This window comes from Penicillium arizonense (assembly GCF_001773325.1).
Source record: "Penicillium arizonense strain CBS 141311 chromosome Unknown PENARI_contig002, whole genome shotgun sequence".
Classification (NCBI taxonomy): domain Eukaryota; kingdom Fungi; phylum Ascomycota; class Eurotiomycetes; order Eurotiales; family Aspergillaceae; genus Penicillium; species Penicillium arizonense.
In genome coordinates this window covers 376,304-398,868 of record NW_019173279.1, presented here as the reverse complement: position 1 = coordinate 398,868, position 22,565 = coordinate 376,304, and the positions used below count along the sequence as shown (strand labels likewise).

At 52.2% G+C, this 22,565-nt stretch overlaps 5 protein-coding genes across 5 annotated transcripts in view; 3 read left to right on the top strand and 2 right to left on the bottom strand.

Moving 5' to 3' along the window:
- Positions 1-328: 328 nt before the first annotated feature.
- On the top strand, positions 329-15,739 carry PENARI_c002G02438 (histone acetyltransferase TRA1; the record flags this gene model as incomplete). Its single annotated transcript, XM_022627304.1, has 12 exons — positions 329-352; positions 470-820; positions 876-1,475; positions 1,530-1,883; positions 1,936-2,234; positions 2,282-2,618; positions 2,662-2,889; positions 3,946-4,030; positions 4,100-4,257; positions 4,352-5,005; positions 5,063-15,007; positions 15,056-15,739. 12 exons carry the CDS (start codon positions 329-331, stop codon positions 15,737-15,739), a joined length of 13,719 nt encoding a protein of 4,572 aa, XP_022493004.1.
- A 387-nt stretch (positions 15,740-16,126) lies between these two features.
- PENARI_c002G07945 (Saf4/Yju2 family protein) lies at positions 16,127-17,037 on the bottom strand (the record flags this gene model as incomplete). Its single annotated transcript, XM_022627689.1, has 2 exons — positions 16,127-16,686; positions 16,746-17,037. The coding sequence occupies 2 exons, from the start codon at positions 17,035-17,037 to the stop codon at positions 16,127-16,129; spliced, it is 852 nt and encodes a 283-aa protein (XP_022492901.1).
- Positions 17,038-17,465: 428 nt separating this feature from the next.
- On the top strand, positions 17,466-19,836 carry PENARI_c002G08695 (anaphase promoting complex subunit CDC16; the record flags this gene model as incomplete). The annotated part of the gene is made up of 2 exons (XM_022627740.1): positions 17,466-17,562; positions 17,624-19,836. The coding sequence occupies 2 exons, from the start codon at positions 17,466-17,468 to the stop codon at positions 19,834-19,836; spliced, it is 2,310 nt and encodes a 769-aa protein (XP_022492643.1).
- An 807-nt stretch (positions 19,837-20,643) lies between these two features.
- PENARI_c002G09559 (uncharacterized protein) lies at positions 20,644-22,089 on the top strand (the record flags this gene model as incomplete). Its single annotated transcript, XM_022627800.1, has 2 exons — positions 20,644-21,598; positions 21,653-22,089. The coding sequence occupies 2 exons, from the start codon at positions 20,644-20,646 to the stop codon at positions 22,087-22,089; spliced, it is 1,392 nt and encodes a 463-aa protein (XP_022492382.1).
- Positions 22,090-22,463: 374 nt separating this feature from the next.
- xanG (cytochrome P450 monooxygenase xanG) overlaps positions 22,464-22,565 on the bottom strand; it is a gene marked incomplete at both ends in the record, with an annotated part of 1,893 nt that continues 1,791 nt past the window's right edge. Inside the window, one exon of the mRNA XM_022627321.1 lies at positions 22,464-22,526. Within this exon, the coding sequence (XP_022492423.1) occupies positions 22,464-22,526 (63 nt within the window). The remainder of the gene's footprint in view (positions 22,527-22,565) is intronic.

Sequence of the window (22,565 nt, the reverse complement as noted above, 5' to 3'; positions counted from 1 at the left end):
ACGTCTTGCCCCGTGCGCGTGCTGCGACTACATTCTGTTTAGAGCGCTTGGTGCTGTTGCCATTGAGGCTTGGATTCCACTCCGAGAACCGCACGGTCCCAATATAGTCCAGAGTCATTCACTTGAGACTAGCCACTTAACATGTTGTGTGACCCGGACGGCTCATCAGTTTCTCCTATTAGGTACAAACAAGTCCCCCCTCGTGGCTATCCTGAGCGGCCTTCTCCGTTGGCACCCCTCGATTCACTCTGGCTAGAGTGCGGCGCCTTGCTGCACTGGCACCGAGAATCCTAGCCGAGTACATGTGGCTATCTACATAGTCGTCAAAATGAAGGGTTTCAGACAGAGAGTGGTGAGTTACCCGCCAACCCTTCCCCGAGCATCTTATTGCACGATCACTTCCTATCCCTCTTGAGCACGCGGGCAGCCCCTTACTCAGCTTGACGTTCAACTAACTCTGTACCTTTAGCATGAGCAGTTGTCGCGGGCGAAAGACGCCAACAAGTCCTCGAAAAAGAAAGATTCCAACTCCCAGAACCAGGCATCGCTCGGCATTCACCAAACACAGCAATCTTCATCCCCCAACCAAGGTACCCCCACCTCGTCCACAACTTCCTTGAACGATTCGCGAAACAAATCTCCGGACAATGCCTCACCCGCCGGAGCCGCTGCTGCGGGCGCGCCTCACCCCGGCACTCCAGTCCAACACCATATAGGTCAAGCTGGCGTGGCAGCTCAGCCCGCAAGCAATGGACCAGGAACCCCCACTAGACAAGGGCAGCCTGTAGCTCCTAGTGTCATCATCAGCCCAAGTGCACCGGTAAGCCAAACGTTTTGTGGCCACATCTACATCTCTAACAATTCAAATTTCACAGCATGTTCCTCCCCCTGGAGCCGCTGAAACGATGCCCGGAGACCTCGCACCCCCGAGAAAGTCTCACGTCTTTGACCGGCTACAGACCACACCAAAGGACATTTCGGAAGGAATTCGAACCCCCAAACGCCAGCATTCGTCTCGCTTTGATATCTCTGATCAGCGCCAGAGAGAATTGGAGAAGCTGCCGGGCTTCCACGAAGTGCCTCCTAATCGCCGACAAGACTTGTTCATGCAAAAGATCGACCAGTGCAATATCATCTTCGACTTTAACGACCCCACAGCCGATATGAAGTCCAAGGAGATCAAGAGGCTGGCACTTCATGAGCTCTTGGATTATGTTGCCAATAACCGGTCGGTCATTACGGAACCTATGTACCCCCGCGTGGTCGAGATGTTTGCCAAGAACTTGTTCCGCCCCATCCCTCCACCTATGACGCCCCAGGGCGAAGCATTTGACCCAGAGGAGGATGAACCCGTGTTGGAAGTTGCTTGGCCTCATATTCAGGTTGTGTATGAGTTCTTCTTGAGATTCATCGAGAGCCAGGATTTCAACACCAACATTGCAAAGGGATACATCGACCATCAGTTTGTGCTTTCTGTATGTTTCCACATTACTTGTTGTATGCATGACCCAATGACTAACCTTATCTAGTTGCTTGATCTGTTTGATTCGGAAGACCCACGGGAACGTGATTTCTTGAAGACGACATTGCATCGCATCTATGGCAAATTCTTGAACCTGCGGTCTTATATCCGACGATCTATCAACAACGTCTTCTTCCAGTTCATGTACGAGACTGAACGACACAACGGTATCGCTGAACTGCTTGAAATTTTGGGTTCGATTATCAACGGATTCGCCTTGCCGCTGAAGGAAGAACACAAGCTGTTCCTGACTCGAGTCCTCCTCCCAATGCACAAGGTAAAGAGCCTCAGCATGTACCACCCACAGCTGGCCTATTGTATTGTGCAGTTCCTGGAGAAAGACTCCACATTGACCGAAGATGTAAGCCCTGATGTCCAGTTGCTTCCAACGCCAGTACTAATGATTTTTCCAGGTTGTTCTTGGCTTGCTCCGCTTCTGGCCCAAGACAAACAGCACCAAGGAGGTTATGTATCTGAATGAGGTGGAAGATATCTTCGAGGTGATGGATCCAGGTGAATTTGCCAAGGTCCAAGAGCCTCTTTTCCATCAACTGGCCAAGTCTGTTGCTAGCCCTCATTTCCAGGTGGCTGAACGTGCTTTGTACTTTTGGAACAACGAGTACTTCTGCAACCTCGTGAGTGACAATGTGGAGACCATTCTCCCCATCATGTTCGCCCCCCTTTACGAGAACTCAAAGGGACATTGGAACCGGTAAGATTGACATACTTCCCCAAACGATCATCAGCTGACCCTCGCAGAACAATTCACAGCATGGTGTACAACGCCATGAAGATGTTCATGGAGATTAACCCCCAGCTCTTCGATGAATGTTCCCACGAATATACCGAGCACCAGAACAGCGCAGATCAACGCGAGAAGACACGCACAGATCGGTGGGACATGATAGAGCAACAAGCTAAAGACCGGAAGAATGGCATTCCTCCCCCACCACCCCCTGCCCTAGATGTTCCGGAGCCTATCGATGAAGTAGAGGCCATGACCCACGAGAGCCAAAAGCGGTTGAACACTTTGAAATTACAGGAGGAACCCGATATCTCCAAGGAGCGACCCAGTCGGGAGGGCACCCCAAATTCGGTAAGTTCTGTGCATCTCTGATACGTGCTGCTCTGCTGCCCAGATCCGTGCGTTCCTATGCGGTCTTTATCCTTTGTGTCTGGCTCTGTTGCCCTCGTATTTGTCTTTTGCTAAGAGACCGCGTCCGCCCATGTACAGCCAGCGTGATTCTAACGTGGAAACGTCCGTTTGCTCCAGACACGACGCCGAGGCTCCATTCGAAGCAGTGGCCGGAGACGACGGAGCGGTAGCGGCAGCGAGATTCGCCCGCGACGACGATCGGTTGGCAGCGGTACCAGTGCCACCAATGTACAGATCTTGCATCGAAGCAACTCTACCAAATAATGTCTCGGAGGGGATGGGCTGCTGATGGACATGTGATTTCCGTTGATTTTCTCCTGCGATGGCATAGCGACTATGGGCAACAATATTTTTTGTCTTTTGATTTCGGCGATACTCGCCCGGACTGATGCCCAACTACCTGTGCCTTTTGCCCTTTTTATCTTCTTTTTCTTTTGTGTACATGGACTTTTTGATATTTTCCTTTCCGCGACTGGCTCCTCTCGCATTTCGTGATCAAGTGAGCGGATGCTGGGTTGGAGCCAGTCTTAGAACCGTGTTCGGGTATGGAAAACGGGTGCGAATGGCGTTTCCATCCATCGACCATGATGGCGATGGCTGTCTATGTGTTGTGTTTTTCTCTTTCTGTTCTCTTCTACTATTTTAGACCAATTCTAGGATCTGACATTGCCTTGAGGTATTTCGATGCCCCAATTGAGAAGTAAAGCGTTATTGAGTAGCAAGTCACTGGAGTGACGAGAGACAATATTGAAGTATCATATATTGACACATACATCACAAATAACTGAACCCAAAACCACCTGGAAAATACCTTGTGTTCGTAGTTCGTATAGCAGGGGCCCGGAGCGGATCAACCAGTGCCGAAATAGTTGCCTAAAGCGGACTAGTGTTTCTTTCGGGGTCTCTGCGATAGCCCGCGTCTTCTGTTCTGCTCTCGTGAATATCGCGCGACCTCCAACTCCCTCCAATCTCCCTCACCACCTTCCCCGCGGGGTACTTCGATACACTCCTTGGCCTTCCGAACTCTCTTTCGCTCAATGGACTAGGCATTTTTTTTTCTTTCTGGAAGACTCAATGACTTGATGACTGCCTTCCTTAAGCCCTACCCGTCATCCATCTTTTCGCAAATCGATTGAGTCCACACAGCTTTCCTGACACCACAACTCAACACATGAGAGTCCAATTTTCCCCCGGGAAGATTGCGCACACTCTGTATTTCTCAGCCGGCCTCTTGGCCCGGCCGTCATTGCTGTTTCTTTCTCTTTAGAGACCAGCCCTTTCCAAGGGTGCGATCGCAAGGATGGAGAGGAATATTGAGATTTACGCCAGCAAGCTCGGCGACGAGAAGCTGGGTACGTTATGAGCTCACTGGCCCATCCAGTCACCTCGTCCTCGTGCTAACCACCTGTCCTTCTCACTAGACGTGAAAGTCAGAGCTAATGTTGCTACCGAATTACGAGACAGCATTGAGCCCCTATGCTCGGGCGCAAGCTACCCCATCTTCTTATCGAAGTTATGGCCGGTGTTCAAGACTATCCTGAAGGGAGACCCGGTCTTCTTCAGCATGTCTTATGAACAAGTGAGATAATTTCGTTCCATTCGGAAACGGATTCGTTCTCGATCAAAATGTACATATATAGCACGGCTGAACTAACCACCACCCGCATTTACAGAAACTACGAAACTGCATCCTCGAGACGCTACACCGATTACCCATGGGCTCCCCCGACGTTGAACCGTATGCTGTTGACATGGTGGACTTGCTGATGGAGCTTGCGCGGATCGAAAACGAGGACAACGCAGTGCTATGCATGAAGACAATCATGGATTTGGAGCGGAACCAAGCAAAGGCGACTGCACACCGGGTGCAAGCTTTCTTGGAACTGATTCAAGAGATGTTCCAGACCATGGAACAGGTCGTTCGGGATACTTTCGACACTCCAAACCAAGCGACACCCTCCGGCATGCCATCCACGCCCAATGCAACGGCACAGAACTTCCAGTCGCCTCGACCAAGCTCGCCTGCCACCTCAGTTTCAGATCTAGGACCCGACCAGCAGTCGAGCAATGTCCTTCTGAAGGGAATGCAGTCATTCAAGGTTCTTGCCGAGTGCCCCATCATCGTCGTCTCGATATTCCAGACACACCGTGCATCCGTTTCGGCGAACGTCAAGCTTTTTGTACCTCTCATCAAGACAATCCTGCTGCTCCAGGCCAAGCCACAGGAAAAGGCACACGCAGAGGCTGCCGCGCAGGGCACGATATTTACTGGCGTATGCAAGGAAATCAAGAACCGCGCTGCATTTGGAGAGTTCATCACGGCCCAGGTGAAGACCATGAGCTTTTTGGCATATTTATTGAGGTTATATGCCCACCAGCTCCAGGATTTCCTTCCTACTCTTCCTTCCGTCGTTGTGCGACTTCTTCAAGACTGCCCACGAGAAAAGTCAGGTGCACGCAAGGAGTTACTCGTCGCCATTCGTCACATCATCAATTTCAACTACCGCAAGATCTTCCTCGAGAAGATCGACGAACTTTTGGATGAGCGAACTCTCATTGGAGACGGCCTCACCGTTTACGAGACGATGAGACCGTTGGCTTATAGCATGCTGGCTGATCTGATTCACCATGTTCGCGACCATCTCAGTCGTGATCAAATCCGGCGCACCGTTGAGGTCTACACGAAGAACCTTCACGACGATTTCCCTGGCACAAGCTTCCAGACCATGAGTGCGAAACTCCTCCTGAACATGGCAGAGAACATCTCCAAGCTCGAAGACAAGCGCGAAGCCCGCTATTTCTTGATTATGATATTGGATGCCATTGGTGATAAGTTTGCATCGATGAACCATCAGTTCAACAACGCTGTCAAGGTATCTAAGGCGTACAAGGTCTACCGGAAGGAAACAGAGCCATGCGCTGAAAACTATCTCGCGGAGAAGGACCAGCCACCTGACTGGGATGAAATTGATATCTTCTCCGCTTCTCCTATCAAGACTTCGAGCCCACGCGATCGTGGTGGTGACCCTGTTTCGGACAACATCTTCTTGTTCAGGAACTTGATCAACGGGCTCAAGAACATATTCCGCCAGTTGAAGAACTGCAATCCCGATGATGTTCAGATTGACCCGAACAGCGTTCCCATCAACTGGTCTGAAGTCTCATACGGCTACAATGCCGAGGAGGTCCGCGTTATCAAGAAACTTTTCCACGAGGGAGCTCGTGTATTCCGTTACTATGGAGTCGATCAGTCTCCGCCCGATATGAACTACTCATCTCCATTTGACTTCCTGGCAAGCCAGTACACTGCACCGATGTCGCGTGAAGAGAAGGAGCTTCTGGAAAGCTTTGGCACTGTCTTCCACTGCATTGACACCGCAACATTCCATGAGGTCTTCCACTCTGAAATACCATACCTTCACGAGCTCATGTTCGAACATGGATCTCTGCTTCACTTGCCACAGTTCTTCCTCGCTAGTGAAGCCACCTCTCCCGCATTCTCCGGCATGGTATTACAGTACCTCATGGAACGCATTGATGAAGTCGGGACATCAGATATGACAAAGGCCAAGATTCTCTTAAGGATGTTCAAGCTTTCTTTCATGGCTGTGACCCTGTTCTCCGTGCAGAACGAGCAGGTGCTTCATCCCCATGTGACAAAAATAGTCACCAAGTGTATTGAGCTTTCTGTCACAGCAGAGGAGCCCATGAACTATTTCCTCCTCCTGCGCTCCCTCTTCCGAAGCATTGGTGGGGGCCGGTTCGAGCTTCTCTACAAGGAGATTCTCCCACTCCTCGAGATGCTCCTCGAAACGTTCAACAACTTGTTACTTGCCGCCCGCAAGCCGCAAGAACGAGACCTCTATGTTGAACTTACCCTCACCGTTCCCGCCCGCCTGAGCCATCTTCTCCCTCATCTTAGCTACCTAATGCGTCCCATCGTGGTGGCCTTGCGTGCTGATTCAGACCTTGTTGGCCAAGGTTTGCGTACCCTGGAACTATGCGTGGATAACCTCACTGCCGACTACCTCGACCCAATCATGGCTCCAATTATGGACGAGCTCATGACTGCACTCTGGGACCACCTCCGCCCCCATCCATACAACCACTTCCACGCACACACTACCATGCGTATCCTAGGCAAGCTGGGTGGACGTAACCGCAAGTTCCTCAACCACCCACCAGAGCTGTCGTTCCAGCAGTACTCTGATGACAACCCAAGCTTTGATATCAGGCTTATCGGTCCCAACGAGAAGCGACCTTTCCCTGTGGATATTGGCATTGACCTTGCTGCTGGCAAGCTCATGGAGGTTCCAAAGACTGATTCCGCCAAAGCCTCGGACATCTATTACAAGCAGCAGGCATACCGTATGCTCAGCTCCCACCTCAAGCTTCAAATCGGCTACGATAACCTTCCTGACGACCTGGCAACGTTGATTAGACTCCATGCAAATGATCTCTTCGACAACAAGCCTGGTGCCATGGCTGACATTCTTGATAAGTCCGAAAGGTCAGCCTCCATTCCCAAGAAGGTGGCACAGGAAGCAATCGTGAAGAAGCTGCTCAAGGCCTGCATCTTTGCCACAACAATCCCCGAGCTTGAGCCGGCTGCTACAGCTTTCGTGGCTGATGTCTGCAAGCACTTTGCTCTTCTTGAGGTTGGCCGTGCACTAGCGCAAGCCAGACATGGTCGCAAGGCCTTTGATGTTGCAAGTGGCGAGGGTCCCGTTTACCTCGACTCAAAGATTCTGGCCGAGGCTCTCGTTGAGTGTCTGTCATCTGATGAGGTCCACGTCCGGGAAGCTGCCGAGCAAGCCATGCTGGTTGTCAGGGATGCTGCGGGCGTTATCTTTGGCTCCCCCGAGAAGGCCGCTAAACTCCCATTCTTCCAGCACCTGGGCCGTGTCTTTTGTCACAGCTGCCACAGTGAAGAATGGTTCACGAAAGCGGGTGGAAGTCTCGGTATCAACTTGCTCGCGACCAAGCTGGACTTGGGAGAGTCATGGCTCTATGAGCGGCATGTCGAGTTCTCTCGGGCTTTGATGTATGTCATCAAGGACACCCCCGCGGACCTGCCTGCTGCCACACGCATTCAGTCACAGGAGACCATGTCCTTGATACTTCAGAAGTGCGGCAAGCTCATCCCTAAGGAAGACTTGAAGAACGAAAAGAGCCGCTTGTATGCCCTTTGTGGCTTCTTCGTCTACGAGCTCGGGCATATGAACAAGCATGTCCGAGAGACCTCTCGTCGTTGCTTCACCACATTGAAGGAAGTGCTTGGCTGTGAGGTACATGAGCTGATCCTGCCAGTGAAAGACCGCCTGTTGCAGTCGATTTTCAACAAGCCACTGCGTGCTCTACCCTTCCCAACGCAGATTGGCTTCATCGATGCCATCACGTACTGCCTCAGCCTTCACAACGACATCGTCACCTTTAATGAGCCCCTCAACCGATTGATGCTGGAGTCTCTTGCCCTTGCCGACGCTGACGATGAATCTCTCGCGTCCAAGCCGAATGAGTTCAAGAACGCAGATATGATCGTGAATCTACGCGTTGCTTGTCTTCGTCTCCTGTCTATGGCAATGAGCTTCTCTGAATTTGCCAACACACCGCAGAATACTAGCCGTGCTCGCATTATTTCGGTCTTCTTCAAATCGCTATACTCCAGGTCACAGGAGGTCATTGAAGCAGCAAATGCCGGTCTTCGAGACGTCCTCACACAAACGAACAAGCTTCCTAAAGATCTCCTGCAGAATGGATTGCGCCCTATTCTCATGAACCTTCAGGATCCCAAGCGTCTCAGCGTCGCTGGTTTGGACGGTCTTGCTCGCCTCTTGACACTACTCACCAACTATTTCAAGGTTGAAATCGGTGCTCGTTTGCTTGATCATATGAAGGTGATCGCAGACGATACTGTTCTCGCGAAAGTGTCGTTCAGTCTCGTTGAACAGAACCCAGCCATGAAGATTGTTGCTGCCATCTTTAATATCTTCCATCTCCTCCCTCCTGCTGCTACTTCATTCATGGAACACCTTGTCAACAAAGTCATGGATCTCGAGTTGAAGCTGCGTCGCACTTCACACAGTCCCTTTCGGAAGCCGCTTGTCAAGTATCTCAATCGCTACCCGAAGGAGAGTCTCGCATTCTTCTTTGCGCGCTTCAAGGATGAGCGATTTGGACGATTCTTCGGACAGATCCTTGCTGATCCCGAAAGTGAAGGGTTACGAAATGCAATCGTGGCCGACACTGAAGGATTCTCTGCTGCTGCCTTTGGCCAAGATTCTGGTGATGGCAAGAACACTGCTGCCATCAATGGTATCTATGTTTCACACTCGCTCTGTTCTTACAGCTCAACCAAGCGCTGGTTGGTCTCGCATGCAGAGATGAGAACCAAGCTCTTGACTTCTGGAAGGGACCTGGAGAGGAAGCTTCGGGGTGACAGTCTGCCGGCTGATGAGCGACTCAGAGTGGAACAGGCCGAGGACCAGTTGATGGACATCTTCACCTTGTACTTGGCTGAGGCTACCCACGACTTGGACTTCCTGTTCGAGGTCATTGATGGTTTGTCTGCTGACGAACTAAAGCGTACTCTCGCTCTTCCTAAGTTCATCTACCGCAGCATAATCTCCAACGAGTCGATTGACTACCGTCGCTCTGTCATCATGCGTTGTCTCGATCTCTATGGCCAGAAGAGTTGCCCACAGAAGACCAAGACCTATGCCTTCCGTCACCTGGTGAATCCCATCTTTGCTATGGACGTCAAGGCTACCTGGAACAGCCCTCCCAACACCCCCAAGTTGATGGATAAGAGCATGACCGAGTCCATTCAGAGCCGTTTGTGGAAGCCTCAGCTCGCGGATTTGAGCGAGGAGTCCAATCAAGCCGGTGTTGATCATTCGCGCATGGAGTTGCTCCAGCTATCCGCTTTGTTGATTAAATACCATCACCAAACGGTGCAAGACTCCCGCAAAGACATCATCAAGTTCGCCTGGAACTACATTCGACTTGAGGACATCATTAACAAGTATGGTGCCTACGTCTTGATCAGTTATTTCATTGCACACTATGAAACACCGTTCAAGATTGTGATCCAGGTCTATGTCGCTCTGCTGAGAGCTCACCAGAACGAAGGTCGAGCCCTTGTCACGCAGGCTCTTGATGTCTTGGCTCCTGTCCTCCCCACGCGGACAGCCAACAGTTCAGGAGCAGAGGCACGGTACCCACTGTGGGCCAAATGGCCTCGTCGTATCCTGGCTGAGGAGACTGCCAACTTGCAGCAGGTGATGAGCATCTTCCAGTTCTTGGTTCGGCAGCCGGATCTGTTCTACGAATCAAGGGAGCACTTTGTGCCTCTTATCGTTCCCTCCCTGATCAAGATCACAGGCCCACCCAACACTTCTAACGACAGCAAGAAGCTGGCGCTCAACTTGATCAGCTTGATCTGGCACTGGGAAGAGAAGAGGGCGCACAACGCCGAGTCTCACAGCTTGACCAACGGGAACTCTGAGTCTCCAGTGGCAAGAAAGCGCAAATTGGATGAAGTTCAGGAGCCATCGCCATCTCCCGCCCTTGGACCCCCGAGCAGCCGAGAACGTTCTGACTACACAGTGCCCACCGATCTACGTGCGGCATTGATCAAATACCTCATCACTTTCATCACTACCATCCCCGAACGTTTCTCTGTTCCGGCTGCTCAAATCCGCTCAATGCCTACGTCCAAGCAGCAAAACCCTGTGCCTACCGGTGAAATGATTAACAAGGCCATTCACCTGCTTCGCAGCCTTCTCTCACCTGAATACTGGGGCGATCTCGACATTGACCTATATCAAAAGGTCACTGAGCCTATTTTGGTTGGAGAAAAGGGCGACAAGCCTGAGGACAAGATTACCTACATGGTCAACACACTGCAGGTATTGAGAGTCCTCATCACAACCAAGCCAAACGAGTGGATCGCCGCTCGTCTCCCTACCATCCAGAAACTTCTCGAGAAGCCTCTGAAGTCGGATAACCCCGAGGTTCAGGATTGTTTACATGGACTAGAAGATGACATGGAGATTGTTCACAAGCTGCCGCCTCCTGTTCGTTATGTCCTGGAGGCCATTCCCGATGAACAGCCAGATGACGAGGATGCCATGGATACGGAAGGCGCACCGTCGGAGTTTGCTACCTACTTGTCTGCCATCGCGACAGAGACGCTCTCAGCCAACAACTACGTCTCAAGCCTGAATACTTTGTGGACGCTCTCCAAGATTAAACCGGCTGAGATTGATACCCACATTCCCGCTGTCATGAAGGCGTTCTCTACAAAGCTGGCAAAGGATCATGTTGCTGCATCCACCCAGAACGGCGCCCAGCTCCAGAACGGCGCCGCCAAGCCTGCTGAAGGCACTCCCACTACCGACCAGCAAGAGTTTGAGCTGGGTGTCGATCTCATTCTCAAGACTATTGAACTCATTTCTGTTCGCATGTCTCATCTTGGTGACCAGCGGCGCCCGTTCCTCAGCGTTCTGGCACAGATTGTCGAGCGCTCACAGAACATCGAGCTGTGCAGCAAAATCTTAAGTATGGCCGAGTCATGGATCTTCCATTCTACCGAGTCCTGGCCGACCCTGAAGGAAAAGACAGCTGTGTTACACAAGATGCTACTTTTCGAATCTCGACCTGATCAGACGATGCTGAAGAAGTTCCTTGATCTCGTCATTCGGATCTATGAGGACTCCAAGATCACTCGTACCGAACTGACAGTCCGCTTGGAGCATGCTTTTCTCATCGGCGCAAGAGCACAAGATGTTGAAATGCGCAATCGGTTCATGCAGATCTTTGATCGAAGCTTGACCCGCCTTGCAAGCTCGCGCCTCAGCTATGTCCTGACTTGTCAAAACTGGGATACTCTTGCCGACTCTTTCTGGCTGGCACAAGCATCGCACTTGGTGCTTGGATGTGTCGACATGAACACCACTGCCCGCTTGCACCACGAAGACTTCACCCTCTTCCCTGTGTCATTCCTCTTTGGCAGCGCCGACAAGGACCCCAGAAAGGCTGATATCATGGTCGACAGCCAGCTTGAAACCTTTGTCGCTGAACGCAAGAAGTTCATGTCGGACATTGGCGACGTCAGAACTCGGGATTTAATTGAGCCTCTGTGCCAGCTCCAGCACACCGACTCGAATGTTGCCTACAAGCTGTGGACTACGCTCTTCCCTATCTTCTGGTCCACATTGTCGAAGGAGGATTGCATTGACCTCGAGAAGGATATGGTCACATTGCTCACTCGCGAGTACCACCACAGACAGCTCGATAAGCGCCCCAATGTTGTTCAAGCTCTTCTTGAGGGCACCGTCCGTGCTCGTCCTCGGTTCAAGATCCCTCCCCATGTCGTGAAGTATCTCAGTCGGACTTACGACGCTTGGTATACCGCTGCTACCTACCTCGAACAAACCGCCATCGATCCTATCATCGACACACCTACGGTGCGTGAAAGTAACCTCGATGCCCTCGTTGAGGTTTACGCAGGTCTGCAAGAAGACGATTTCTTCTACGGAACATGGCGTCGTCGATGCAAGTTTGTCGAAACCAATGCTGCGCTTTCGTATGAGCAGCAAGGAATGTGGGACAAGTCTCAGCAGCTATACGAGAACGCTCAGATCAAGGCTCGTTCCGGCGCCATGCCATTCTCTCAGGGTGAATACTTTGTATGGGAAGACCACTGGTTGATCTGCGCCCAGAAGCTCCAGCAGTGGGAGATTCTCAGCGACTTTGCCAAACATGAGAACTTGAACGACCTCTTGTTGGAGTCGGCCTGGCGAAACATTGAGAACTGGCAGAGTGAAGGAAACCGAGAGCAGCTTGAGTCATTGATCAAGTCCGTCTCCGATGCTCCTACACCCAGACGCACATTCTTCCAGGCCTTCATGGCTTTGCTTCAATACCACACGAAGAAGGAGAACATTCAAGACTTCAACAGCGTCTGCGACGAGTCCATTCAACTCTCGATCCGGAAGTGGCTGCAGTTGCCCAAGCGTATCACGAACGCCCATATCCCGATACTGCAGCACTTCCAACTCTTGGTCGAGCTGCATGATGCCAGTCATATCTGCGGAAGCTTGTCTCAAACCAACGAGCGGAACTTGGACACCAAGTCTGCTGAACTCAAGCTCTTGCTTGGAACCTGGCGGGACCGTCTGCCCAATCTCTGGGACGACATCAATACATGGCAGGACCTTGTCACTTGGCGTCAACACATCTTCCAGCTGATCAATGGCACCTACCTCAGTCTGTTGCCCCCACAAACCAATAATGTGGCTAGCAATTCATATGCCTACCGAGGATACCATGAAACAGCCTGGATTATCAATCGCTTCGCCCATGTGGCTCGTAAGCACCAGATGCCAGAGGTCTGTATAAACCAGCTCAGCCGCATCTACACCCTCCCGAACATTGAAATCCAAGAGGCCTTCCTCAAGCTTCGGGAGCAAGCCAAGTGTCATTACCAGAATCCCAAGGAGTTGAACAGCGGGTTGGATGTGATCAACAACACCAACCTCAACTACTTCGGACCGCAGCAGAAGGCAGAGTTCTACACCCTCAAGGGTATGTTCCTTGCCAAACTGGATCATGTCAACGAGGCAAATGAGGCGTTCGGTGTTGCCCTCTACTACGACCTCCGCCTTGCCAAGGCTTGGTCTGAGTGGGGGCAATACAGTGACCAGCGGTTCAAGGCTGACCCAACTGACTACGAGCTGGCCAGCAATGCAGTCAGCTGCTACTTGGAGGCGGCTGGTCTCTACAAGAGTGCCAAGTCCCGGAAGCTGCTCAGCAGAATCTTATGGCTTCTCAGCCTGGACAACGACGAAGGCAAGATTGCAAGTGCTTTCGAGAACTTCAAGGGAGACACCCCGGTGTGGTACTGGATTACCTTCATTCCGCAGCTTCTTACCAGCTTGTCTCACCGTGAGGCTCGCCTCTGCAAGGCTGTTCTGGTTAAGATTGCCAAGCTCTACCCACAGGCTCTCTTCTTCTTGCTTCGTACCAACCGAGAGGACATGCTAAGCATCAAGAAACAGCATGACCAAAAGCAAGAGAAGATCAACCGGGCCAGACAACAGCAGCAAGGATCATCGCCAAGTGTCAAGGCCACTCCTGGTGCGGATGGTTCACCTGCTCAGAAGGCTCAGGCTGCCGCAGGTGCTAATGCTTCACCATCAGTCCCTCCTGCGAACTCGCCGGCTACACAGAACACTGTGCCGCCGCAGAGCCAGTCCCCAGCCCAGCCTCAAAACTCTGTTCAGGCATCGCCTCGTCCAGGGCCAGGTCAAAGTCCACAGGCTGGCCAGACTCCGGATCAAGCTCACTTGCAAGTCCCAGGTCAAAACCGAACCCCTCAGAACCCTGCTGCACCTGCAACGGACGAGAAGGAGCCTCTCAAGAAACCATGGGAGTACTCGGACGAGATCATGTCGGGACTCAAGACTGCCTTCCCCTTGCTTGCTCTCTCTATGGAGACCATGGTTGACCAGATCCACAAGAACTTCAAGTGTCCACCCGATGAGGATGCTTACCGTCTCATTGTTGCTCTTCTGAACGATGGCCTGGCTTACGTGGGTCGTATGCCAGGGTCTTACGCCCAAGACTTCAAGTTGCCTGCTGCCACTGAGGCCAACATTACTCGCTTCGCAGAGACCATTCTTCCGGCTCACATCCGCAAATCTTTCGAGGCGGACTTTGTTGTCAAGAAGCCTACTATGAACGAGTACATCCACAAGCTCCGGCGCTGGCGTGACAAATTCGAGGAGAAGCTCGATCGCCGTCCTCAGCAAGGGTTCCTCGAGAGCTACTCGCCGCATCTCAGTGAATTCCGCTTCCTCAAGTTCGATGAGGTTGAGGTCCCTGGCCAGTACTTACTCCACAAGGACAAGAACCAGGACTTTGTACGCATCGACCGTTTCCTTCCCGATGTGGACCTGGTCCGCGGCATTGGTGTCTGTCACCGCAGGTTGAAGATTCGAGGACACGACGGCAGTGTTCAAGCATTTGCCGTCCAACATCCCGCCGCCCGCCACTGCAGACGCGAGGAGCGCATTCTTCAATTGTTCCGGATCTTCAATGGCCTGCTCGCGAAGCGCAAGGAGAGTCGCCGCCGCAACTTGTACTTCCACTTGCCGCTCATGGTTCCACTGGCACCACACATTCGCTTGGTTCGCGATGATTCTTCATACATCTCTATGCAGGGTATCTATGAAGATTACTGCCGAAGAATGGGAATGAACAAGGATGAGCCAGTGCTCTTCACAATGGACAAGATGAGGTCATTGGCAGAGACAAAGCAGAACGTGAGTTTTCCAGCTACCCATGTTGAAACCCAAACTAATCCTTCGCAGCGCTCGACCGATCAACAGCAGATTCTTCGCACGGAAATCCTTACCGCCATTCAAGACAAATGGGTCCCCAGTACTGTCATGTTGGAATACTTCCAGCAGACATACCCGAACTTCTCAGACTTCTGGCTGTTCCGTCGCCAATTCGCCTACCAATATGCGGCAGTGGCTTTCATGACCTATGTGATGCACATTGGCAACCGATATCCCAACAAGATTCTGGTATCTCGCTCGACTGGTGACATCTGGGGTGCCGAATTGATCCCCACTATCAACCCTGCCAAGGCGTTCTTCTACAACCCCGAGCAAGTACCCTTCCGCTTCACACCCAACATCCAAACCTTCCTGGGTCCTATTGCAACTGAGGGTGTCTTCGCCTGCGCAATGATGGCAATTGCCCGTTGCCTGACAGAGCCACGCCACGAACTGGAGCAACAGCTCAGCGTCTTCGTGCGCGACGAGATGATGTTCTGGGCTACCGCACAGCACCGCAGTCCCCTCCCAGTGGGACAACTGCGCGATCTAGTCTACAATAACAGCGAGATCATCGTAAACCGTGCTGTCAGTCTTGCCAGTCCTCCAGAGGGCAACCTGCCTGCAAATCAGACTACCATCGACCTGATCTCCAAGGCAGTCAACCCTCAGCACCTCGCTTCGTGCGATGCGTTGTGGATGCCATATCTCTGAGCGGTTTGCTTGTTTCCGCTTTTGCCATTTGGCAAAGAGTTTCTTTATGCATGGCTATCGTGTGTTTTCTCAAGCGGGGGTTTTGTCTGGGATTTGCTTTTCTAAGCGTGGCGCTTCGAGGTGCGCGACTTTGCTTCATGTTACAATGATTGTGATACCGATTTCTTTCTTGTTTTAATAGTTATATGATGCCTTTGTTAGAAGTTCAGACTATTATTAGCTCTTAATGTATTCATTCGCTTAATTGATTTCCAGTGCCGTAGATAGCTGTAGCATTGACATTGTAACTAGACCCGAACGCCCCAAAGTAATCCTGAATTCGTAATTGCGTAAATGCTACCAAAACTCCTGTTCAAAGGTTGAGCCGGCGAAGGTTTGTATTCGATTTTAAACCAGAGATGGCTTCTTCTTGATGCCCAGACTGTTAACACCGCCCTTCTTAGGCCGCTTAACTCTGGCAAAGGATGCCGAGGGAGGCGGCATAGCTGGAAGTGGTGTCGCTGCAGCCGATGCCTTCGATTCGACCCCAGCAGCAGGTGTATCCTCCTCATCGACAATGCGCTTAACTCTCTCGCCAGAAGAAGTCATGAACGCCTTGCGAGCAGCCTCCTCATCCTCTTTCTCTGCTCGAAGGGCCTCCTCATCAATATCCTCCCTCACAGTCTCCAAAGCAGCTTCCTCGCCGAGGGCCTCGTTGCGCTCTATGCGCGCATTCCGGGTACGGATCTCGTCCAGCGCATCCGCAATCTGCATTTCGCGCTTCGAGTCGAGCATCTTCTCTTCGAGCTCGGCCATCTTGTCGCGCTCCATCTGTTCTTGTTCTTCGCCTTGTTCGCGCTCCAGTCGGTCGAGTGTCTGTTCTTCGGTTTCGTTGTATTTCTCGTCTTTGGAGTCGCGCCATACTTCGAAGTTACGCTTTGCGCCGCGCTCGCATTCGTAGTCCATATCTAGTGAAAAGTGTTAGCATTTTGTGCTTTATGCAACCATAGTAGCCGCGTGAACTTACTCTTTGGATCTGTGCGGAAAGTGATCTCGCCGCTGCATCTTGTACAGCGAATGTAGAACCTGTACATGGGAATCGATAGGTACCGCTCCTCCAGTGTCTCCTTGCGGGCGTTGAACTTGCGACCTCGGTAGATGAACTCGCCGCAGTGAGTGCATTTCATCGAGAACGGTGCCATCAACCGGACGGTGATCACCTTCGGCCCGCTTTTGCGGAGGTGCTTTGGTGTCCGCCCGATCGCCGATGGATCGAAATCGGGCGGGTAGTACTTGGTGAGGACTTTTCGCTCAGCCATTTTGGTGGACTGATCTGTCGAGAAGTGGAGAAGTGGAGAAGTGAAGGCGAGGGTGAGCAGATGAAGTGTATTGAGTGGCGTTGATAACGAAAGCTTCGGAGATCAAATCGGGTCACGTGTATCATCAGTCACGTGTATGTAGACGAGGCAGGACCATTTGCAGCTCTTCCAAGCTTTGTCTGTTATTTATCCCTCAGGCGAATGGCATGAACGAGAATTTAACTCCTCAGACCTCTACTGCGCAGTACATGACATCTCTATGCTTCCATGCCAGCATCACCTCGCACGGACCATTGTTTAGTTCAAAATAAAAAGACCCGCTCATGCACCAAAGCAAAGTTGCCCGCAGCTAGCATTTGCTCTATTCTCCGATCTCCATGCCTGATACCGCTCTTGGTTCTCGGTTACTGCGTGTCTGACCTTTCGCAATGGAAAGGTTCTTGCGTTCCTGGCGACAGGACGCCTTGAACCGCGGCCAGCATGATTCCGCAATCTACATCGGCGACAAAGTCCTGGCGCTCACCAGTAAGCATTGAGAGGCTCGGTAATACAACTTCTAGGAAGGGATACTAACTCTCAGCAAAAGACAGTGACTCCGACGCGTTCTGGCTCGCCCAAGTTCATTTCTCTAACAACAACTTCACGCGCGCCTTAGCCCTCCTCTCCCGCAAGGATCTCGTTTCTCGAAGCACCGCCTGCCGTTACCTCGCTGCTCATTGCTATATTAAACAAAACCAGTTCGATCAGGCTCTTTCCATCCTTGGTGAACATAACCCCACCGACCTAATCCGCAACAATCACACCAGACGCAAGATCCAACACATCAACAACCAAAGCCATGTTACATTGCGCAACGGGAAGACTGCCACACCGCGCGGTGAGCGTGCTGAGGAGCGTGAGAGAGATGAGGCCAACAATGTGCGATTTGAGGCCGCTATGTGTTACTTACGGGGGCTCTGCTTCTCCAAGCAGAATGCGTTTGACCGTGCCCGGGACTGTTACAAGGATGCCGTACGGATTGACGTTCAATGCTTTGAGGCGTTTGACCAACTCATGAAGAACTCACTGATGTCTCCTACGGAAGAATTGGAATTCTTAGAGTCGCTCGACTTTGATTCAGTCTCATCTCCCGACCCCATGATGGCGCAAGAAGCCGCCCACTTTACCAAGATGCTTTACACCACCCGTCTCTCAAAATACTCGTCTCCCACTATCCTCTCCGACGCCACCGAAACGCTCTCCACACACTATAATCTTGCAGAGAACCCGGACATTCTTCTCTCCCGTGCTGAAGCTCTGTACACACAGTGCCGGTTCCCAGAAGCTCTGGAATTGACCTCTTCCATCCTCTCTACCTCACAGTCGCCTGACTTGACAACCACAACTACTAGTATACCTGCTCAGAACAACCTTGGTCATGCGCCCGCCATTTACCCGCTCCATCTGGCCTGTCTGTACGAAACCGGTGCTACAAACGCTCTCTTCCTGTTGTCTCACATGCTTGCGGATCATTCACCGGAAGAGCCCTACACGTACTTGGCCATTGGAGTATACTACTTATCAGTATCCAAGGTCGCAGAGGCACGACGCTTCTTCTCCAAGGCCTCATTACTAGATCCACATTCGGCCCCGGCTTGGATTGGCTTCGCGCATACATTTGCTGCAGAGGGCGAACATGACCAGGCGATAGCAGCTTACAGCACTGCTGCCCGGCTCTTCCAGGGCAGCCATCTCCCCCAGCTCTTCCTGGGTATGCAGCATCTCGCTTTGAACAATATGGCCCTTGCACACGAGTATCTCTCGGCCGCTTATGCCATGTCGACAGGAACGAAGCTTGGATCGGTTCCAAAGATCTCAAGTATTTCCGCCGTCGGCGGGGACCCACTTGTCCTTAATGAGCTCGGCGTCGTCCATTATCACCTGTCCTATCTCGAAAAGGCTGTCGAGTATTTCCAGCAAGCGCTGGCGCTGGCTGCTTCTCTTCACTGTGAACCCAGCGCCTGGGTTGCTACACGTGCCAACCTGGGGCACTCATTCCGTCGGCTAGACCTTCTTCCTGAGGCCCTTAGCGAGTATGATGAATGTCTTCGCGTGGGTGCAGGAGGTAGCAGCATGGGCTACTCACCATTCTTAGGCGGTGGTCCTAGTGGATCTGCTGCCGTTTCCACGGCATCTGGTGTCGGAGGCTACGAAGATCGGGGGTTGACTGGTTCTCTCCATACATCTCGTGGGCTTGTGCTCCTGCAGCTGGGACGCACCACCGAGGCAGTGACTGCCTTGCATGAAGCCGTGCGTGTACTCGGGGCTAGTGGGGGAGGTGATGCGGCGGGTGGTGCAGGTGTGGCAGGCACTCTGCTATCCCGCGCACTCGAACTTTGGGCGCTGGAAGGGCGACAGCAGGGTCGCCAGACTTTTGAAGAGGACTTCCGCGTGGCATGCACCCCTGTTCATGTCAACCCAACCAAGCGACGAGGTTCCAACCGGCCTCGCGAACTCAAGGGCAAAGACCGAACTGCACAAGAGGGGATGTCTCGGCGACGTGTGCGCCAGGAGCCCGTTGTAGAAGAATGGACGGACGAGGTGGCACACGCTACGCCTCAGACCGAAGAAGATACTGTTGAAATGGATCTAGATGACGCCGCTGATGGACTGCTACGACGTGCCCTGGGCCGCGTACGACCAAGCCGACAACGTCGCGCAGCCGTCCCCGCCACGCCAGAGATGGATACCGAAACACCTGCCCCATCAGGGAGTCGCAGTCGGGGGATACGACATGGACGAAGCCATTCCCGACAGTGATTGGATCCTCGGCGAAATCTGATTTTTGTTCTGTCATTTTCCATGCATTGTAGCGGGCGTTTCTTCGGGGAAAAAATTGGCGCGACAGGGGTTGGAATTGGCCTTCTCACACTACTCACACTTGATACTCTAGTTAGGGCATTGTTAGCGTCTCAAACGCACCACTCTTACCAGAACTCGCACATTTGACTGGATGGATTTCACAGTCCACTTTGCCACAGCATAGATCAAATCACATTCGCCCTAACTTGAAATTAGCCCCAATACGTTGGGGGCTATTTTCTCATGTGGGCGCCCTAGGGTCTCGCAGGAATGCAAGGGAGGCATCAAGGGCAGTAAAATATTATTGTGAGATCCCGTACTGTGGCACTTTCACACTTTCACAGGTGATATACAGTAGTTATATTCGTACTCACAGTTGTATAGTTGTCCAGCCAGTGCAGGAGGTTGGAATAAAGATTAGTCATTTAGAGAAAAACAGGGTCCACGGTTAAGCCGCCGCCTCCCCCTGATTCCTTTTTAGGTTGTCTTGGCATCCATGGATATCTCTTGTGCTTGAATTATAGAGGGGATTATCGATAGATATATTATAGTTGGAGTTGAAGACTACCCTGAGTCTCTGTCTTCAATACCCTCAACCCAACGTCCACCACAACCTCGCCCCCAAAATCCAGAGATGACGCACCAAGACCCACAGGTCTCGGGCAAGGCTCGCCAATCCGCAGTGGGCACATGGGGCGATCTCGCGGGAGCTTTGCCCGCGGCTTTCACACGGCCCCTCTCCTTTCCTCTTCAACCATCGGCGTGATGGCGGCCTACACCCTCCTCCGCCCGCGACGCGGTCTGTCGCTGCTATGCATAATTGCGACACTCAGCTTCGGCGTGATCTTCATGCTTTGGTATGGCATGAACTCCGACCGAGACTATATCCACCCGATTCTTACGCAACTGATCCCCGCTGGCCACTGCGCCTGTCAAACCTCCACCACCTTCCAATGCTCGACCTGCCTCTCCTGTCCCGAAACAGGTCTCCAGCACGACGATACCGCCCCCGGGTGGACATTCGAATACGCTCGCGACGGTCGCAATGAAGCCCTCGACCAGCAGCAGTGTAAGGCTGCTTTCCCCGGGTTGTTCGAAGATATTGCGCGCGGTGGCAAATTTTGGTCGCAGCATGGTGGCTTGTCCACTGCGGAACTCGATACCATTCCTGTTCAACTGGGGATGGCGCGTGCGTTTATCTCCAATGGCGAATTATACGTGGTGGCCGCGCGGTCGAAGGGCGAGGATCACCGACGGAAGATTTTGGGGACGTTGAGTTCGATTCATCGCGCGCTGGCCGCCGACCCGGAACGAGCTTCTCGACGCGACATTGAATTTGTTTTTTCTGTTGAGGATAAGGTGGAGGATGTGACCAATCCCGATTGGCCTGTTTGGGTGTTTTCGCGCACGCCTAATGAAGAAGGTGTCTGGCTAATGCCCGACTTCAGTTTCTGGGCTTGGGATAACCCGAACAACTATATTGGTCCCTACGACCAAGTCGTGGACCGAATTAGACGGTTGGATATTCCGTGGGCAGAGAAGAAGCCCCAGTTGGTCTGGCGGGGCAAGCCAAGTTTCGCGCCGAAATTGCGACGCGCGTTGATTGAGGCCGCTAGAGGCAAACCGTGGGGCGATGTCAAGCAGGTCGATTGGTCCACCGGTGAGAATGTGCTCAAGATGGAGGATCACTGCCACTATATGTTCATTGCGCACGTTGAAGGTGAGTTTGGCCGACTCGGTGGATTTAGGCAGCAGCTGACTCTTGACTTTCCAGGTCGCTCCTATTCGGCTTCGTTGAAGTACCGACAGGCTTGTAACTCGGTCATTGTCGCACACAAGCTTCAGTTCATTCAGCATCACCATTACCTCCTGGTGGCGGATGGACCCAACCAAAACTATGTCGAGGTTGAGCGTGATTTCAGCGATTTGGCGGATAAGATCGAGCCTCTGGTCAACGATACCGAGCGCGCTCGACTCATCGCTAATAACAGTGTCACCACTTTCCGCGAGCGGTACCTCACCTCGGCCGCTAAAGCGTGTTACTGGCGGTCCCTGCTAGACGGGTATGCTGGCGTGTGGAACAGCACCGTCGAACAGTGGTCTGAAAGCACGCAACGTGAACGAGGACTGCGATACGAGTCTTTTGTGCTTTTGGAGACCCCAAAGATGTTCCAATTCGATGCTGCTGCCACCCAGGCCTGGCAAGGCTGAGGTGACGAAACCCAAAAGGATACGGATAAAATAATAGTTAATACCCCATGCCCCGTGAAGTTGGGACAGCGTCAAGTGATTTTGGAGGCGACAAGGGTCGCCTTTCCCCTTTTCTTTATGTGATACCACGAGAACGATCTTCTTAGACGAATACATATCCTTTGCATACCGTGTTTTGGTCTAAATGAATTTCAACTCTGAGCTATTTGATATGCTCACTCTCTATTCCGCCATTCTCTTTTCCAGCTGACGATTCTAACATAGCTAAAAGGTATTTCCAGCTTGTGTCCCCAACTCCTTGGCCAGTGGCCCCATTTCCAAGTCGACCGGCTCCTGTAACCTTCAGTTCCAGGCAGCCAGCCCGTTCTGAGCACTCAAGCCGAGGCCTCCAACTCGGTCAGGATAACTCGACAACCCAGCGGAGCCAGAATCCCACCCTATACAAGTCAGCATCATCCAATCCAAAATATAGCACA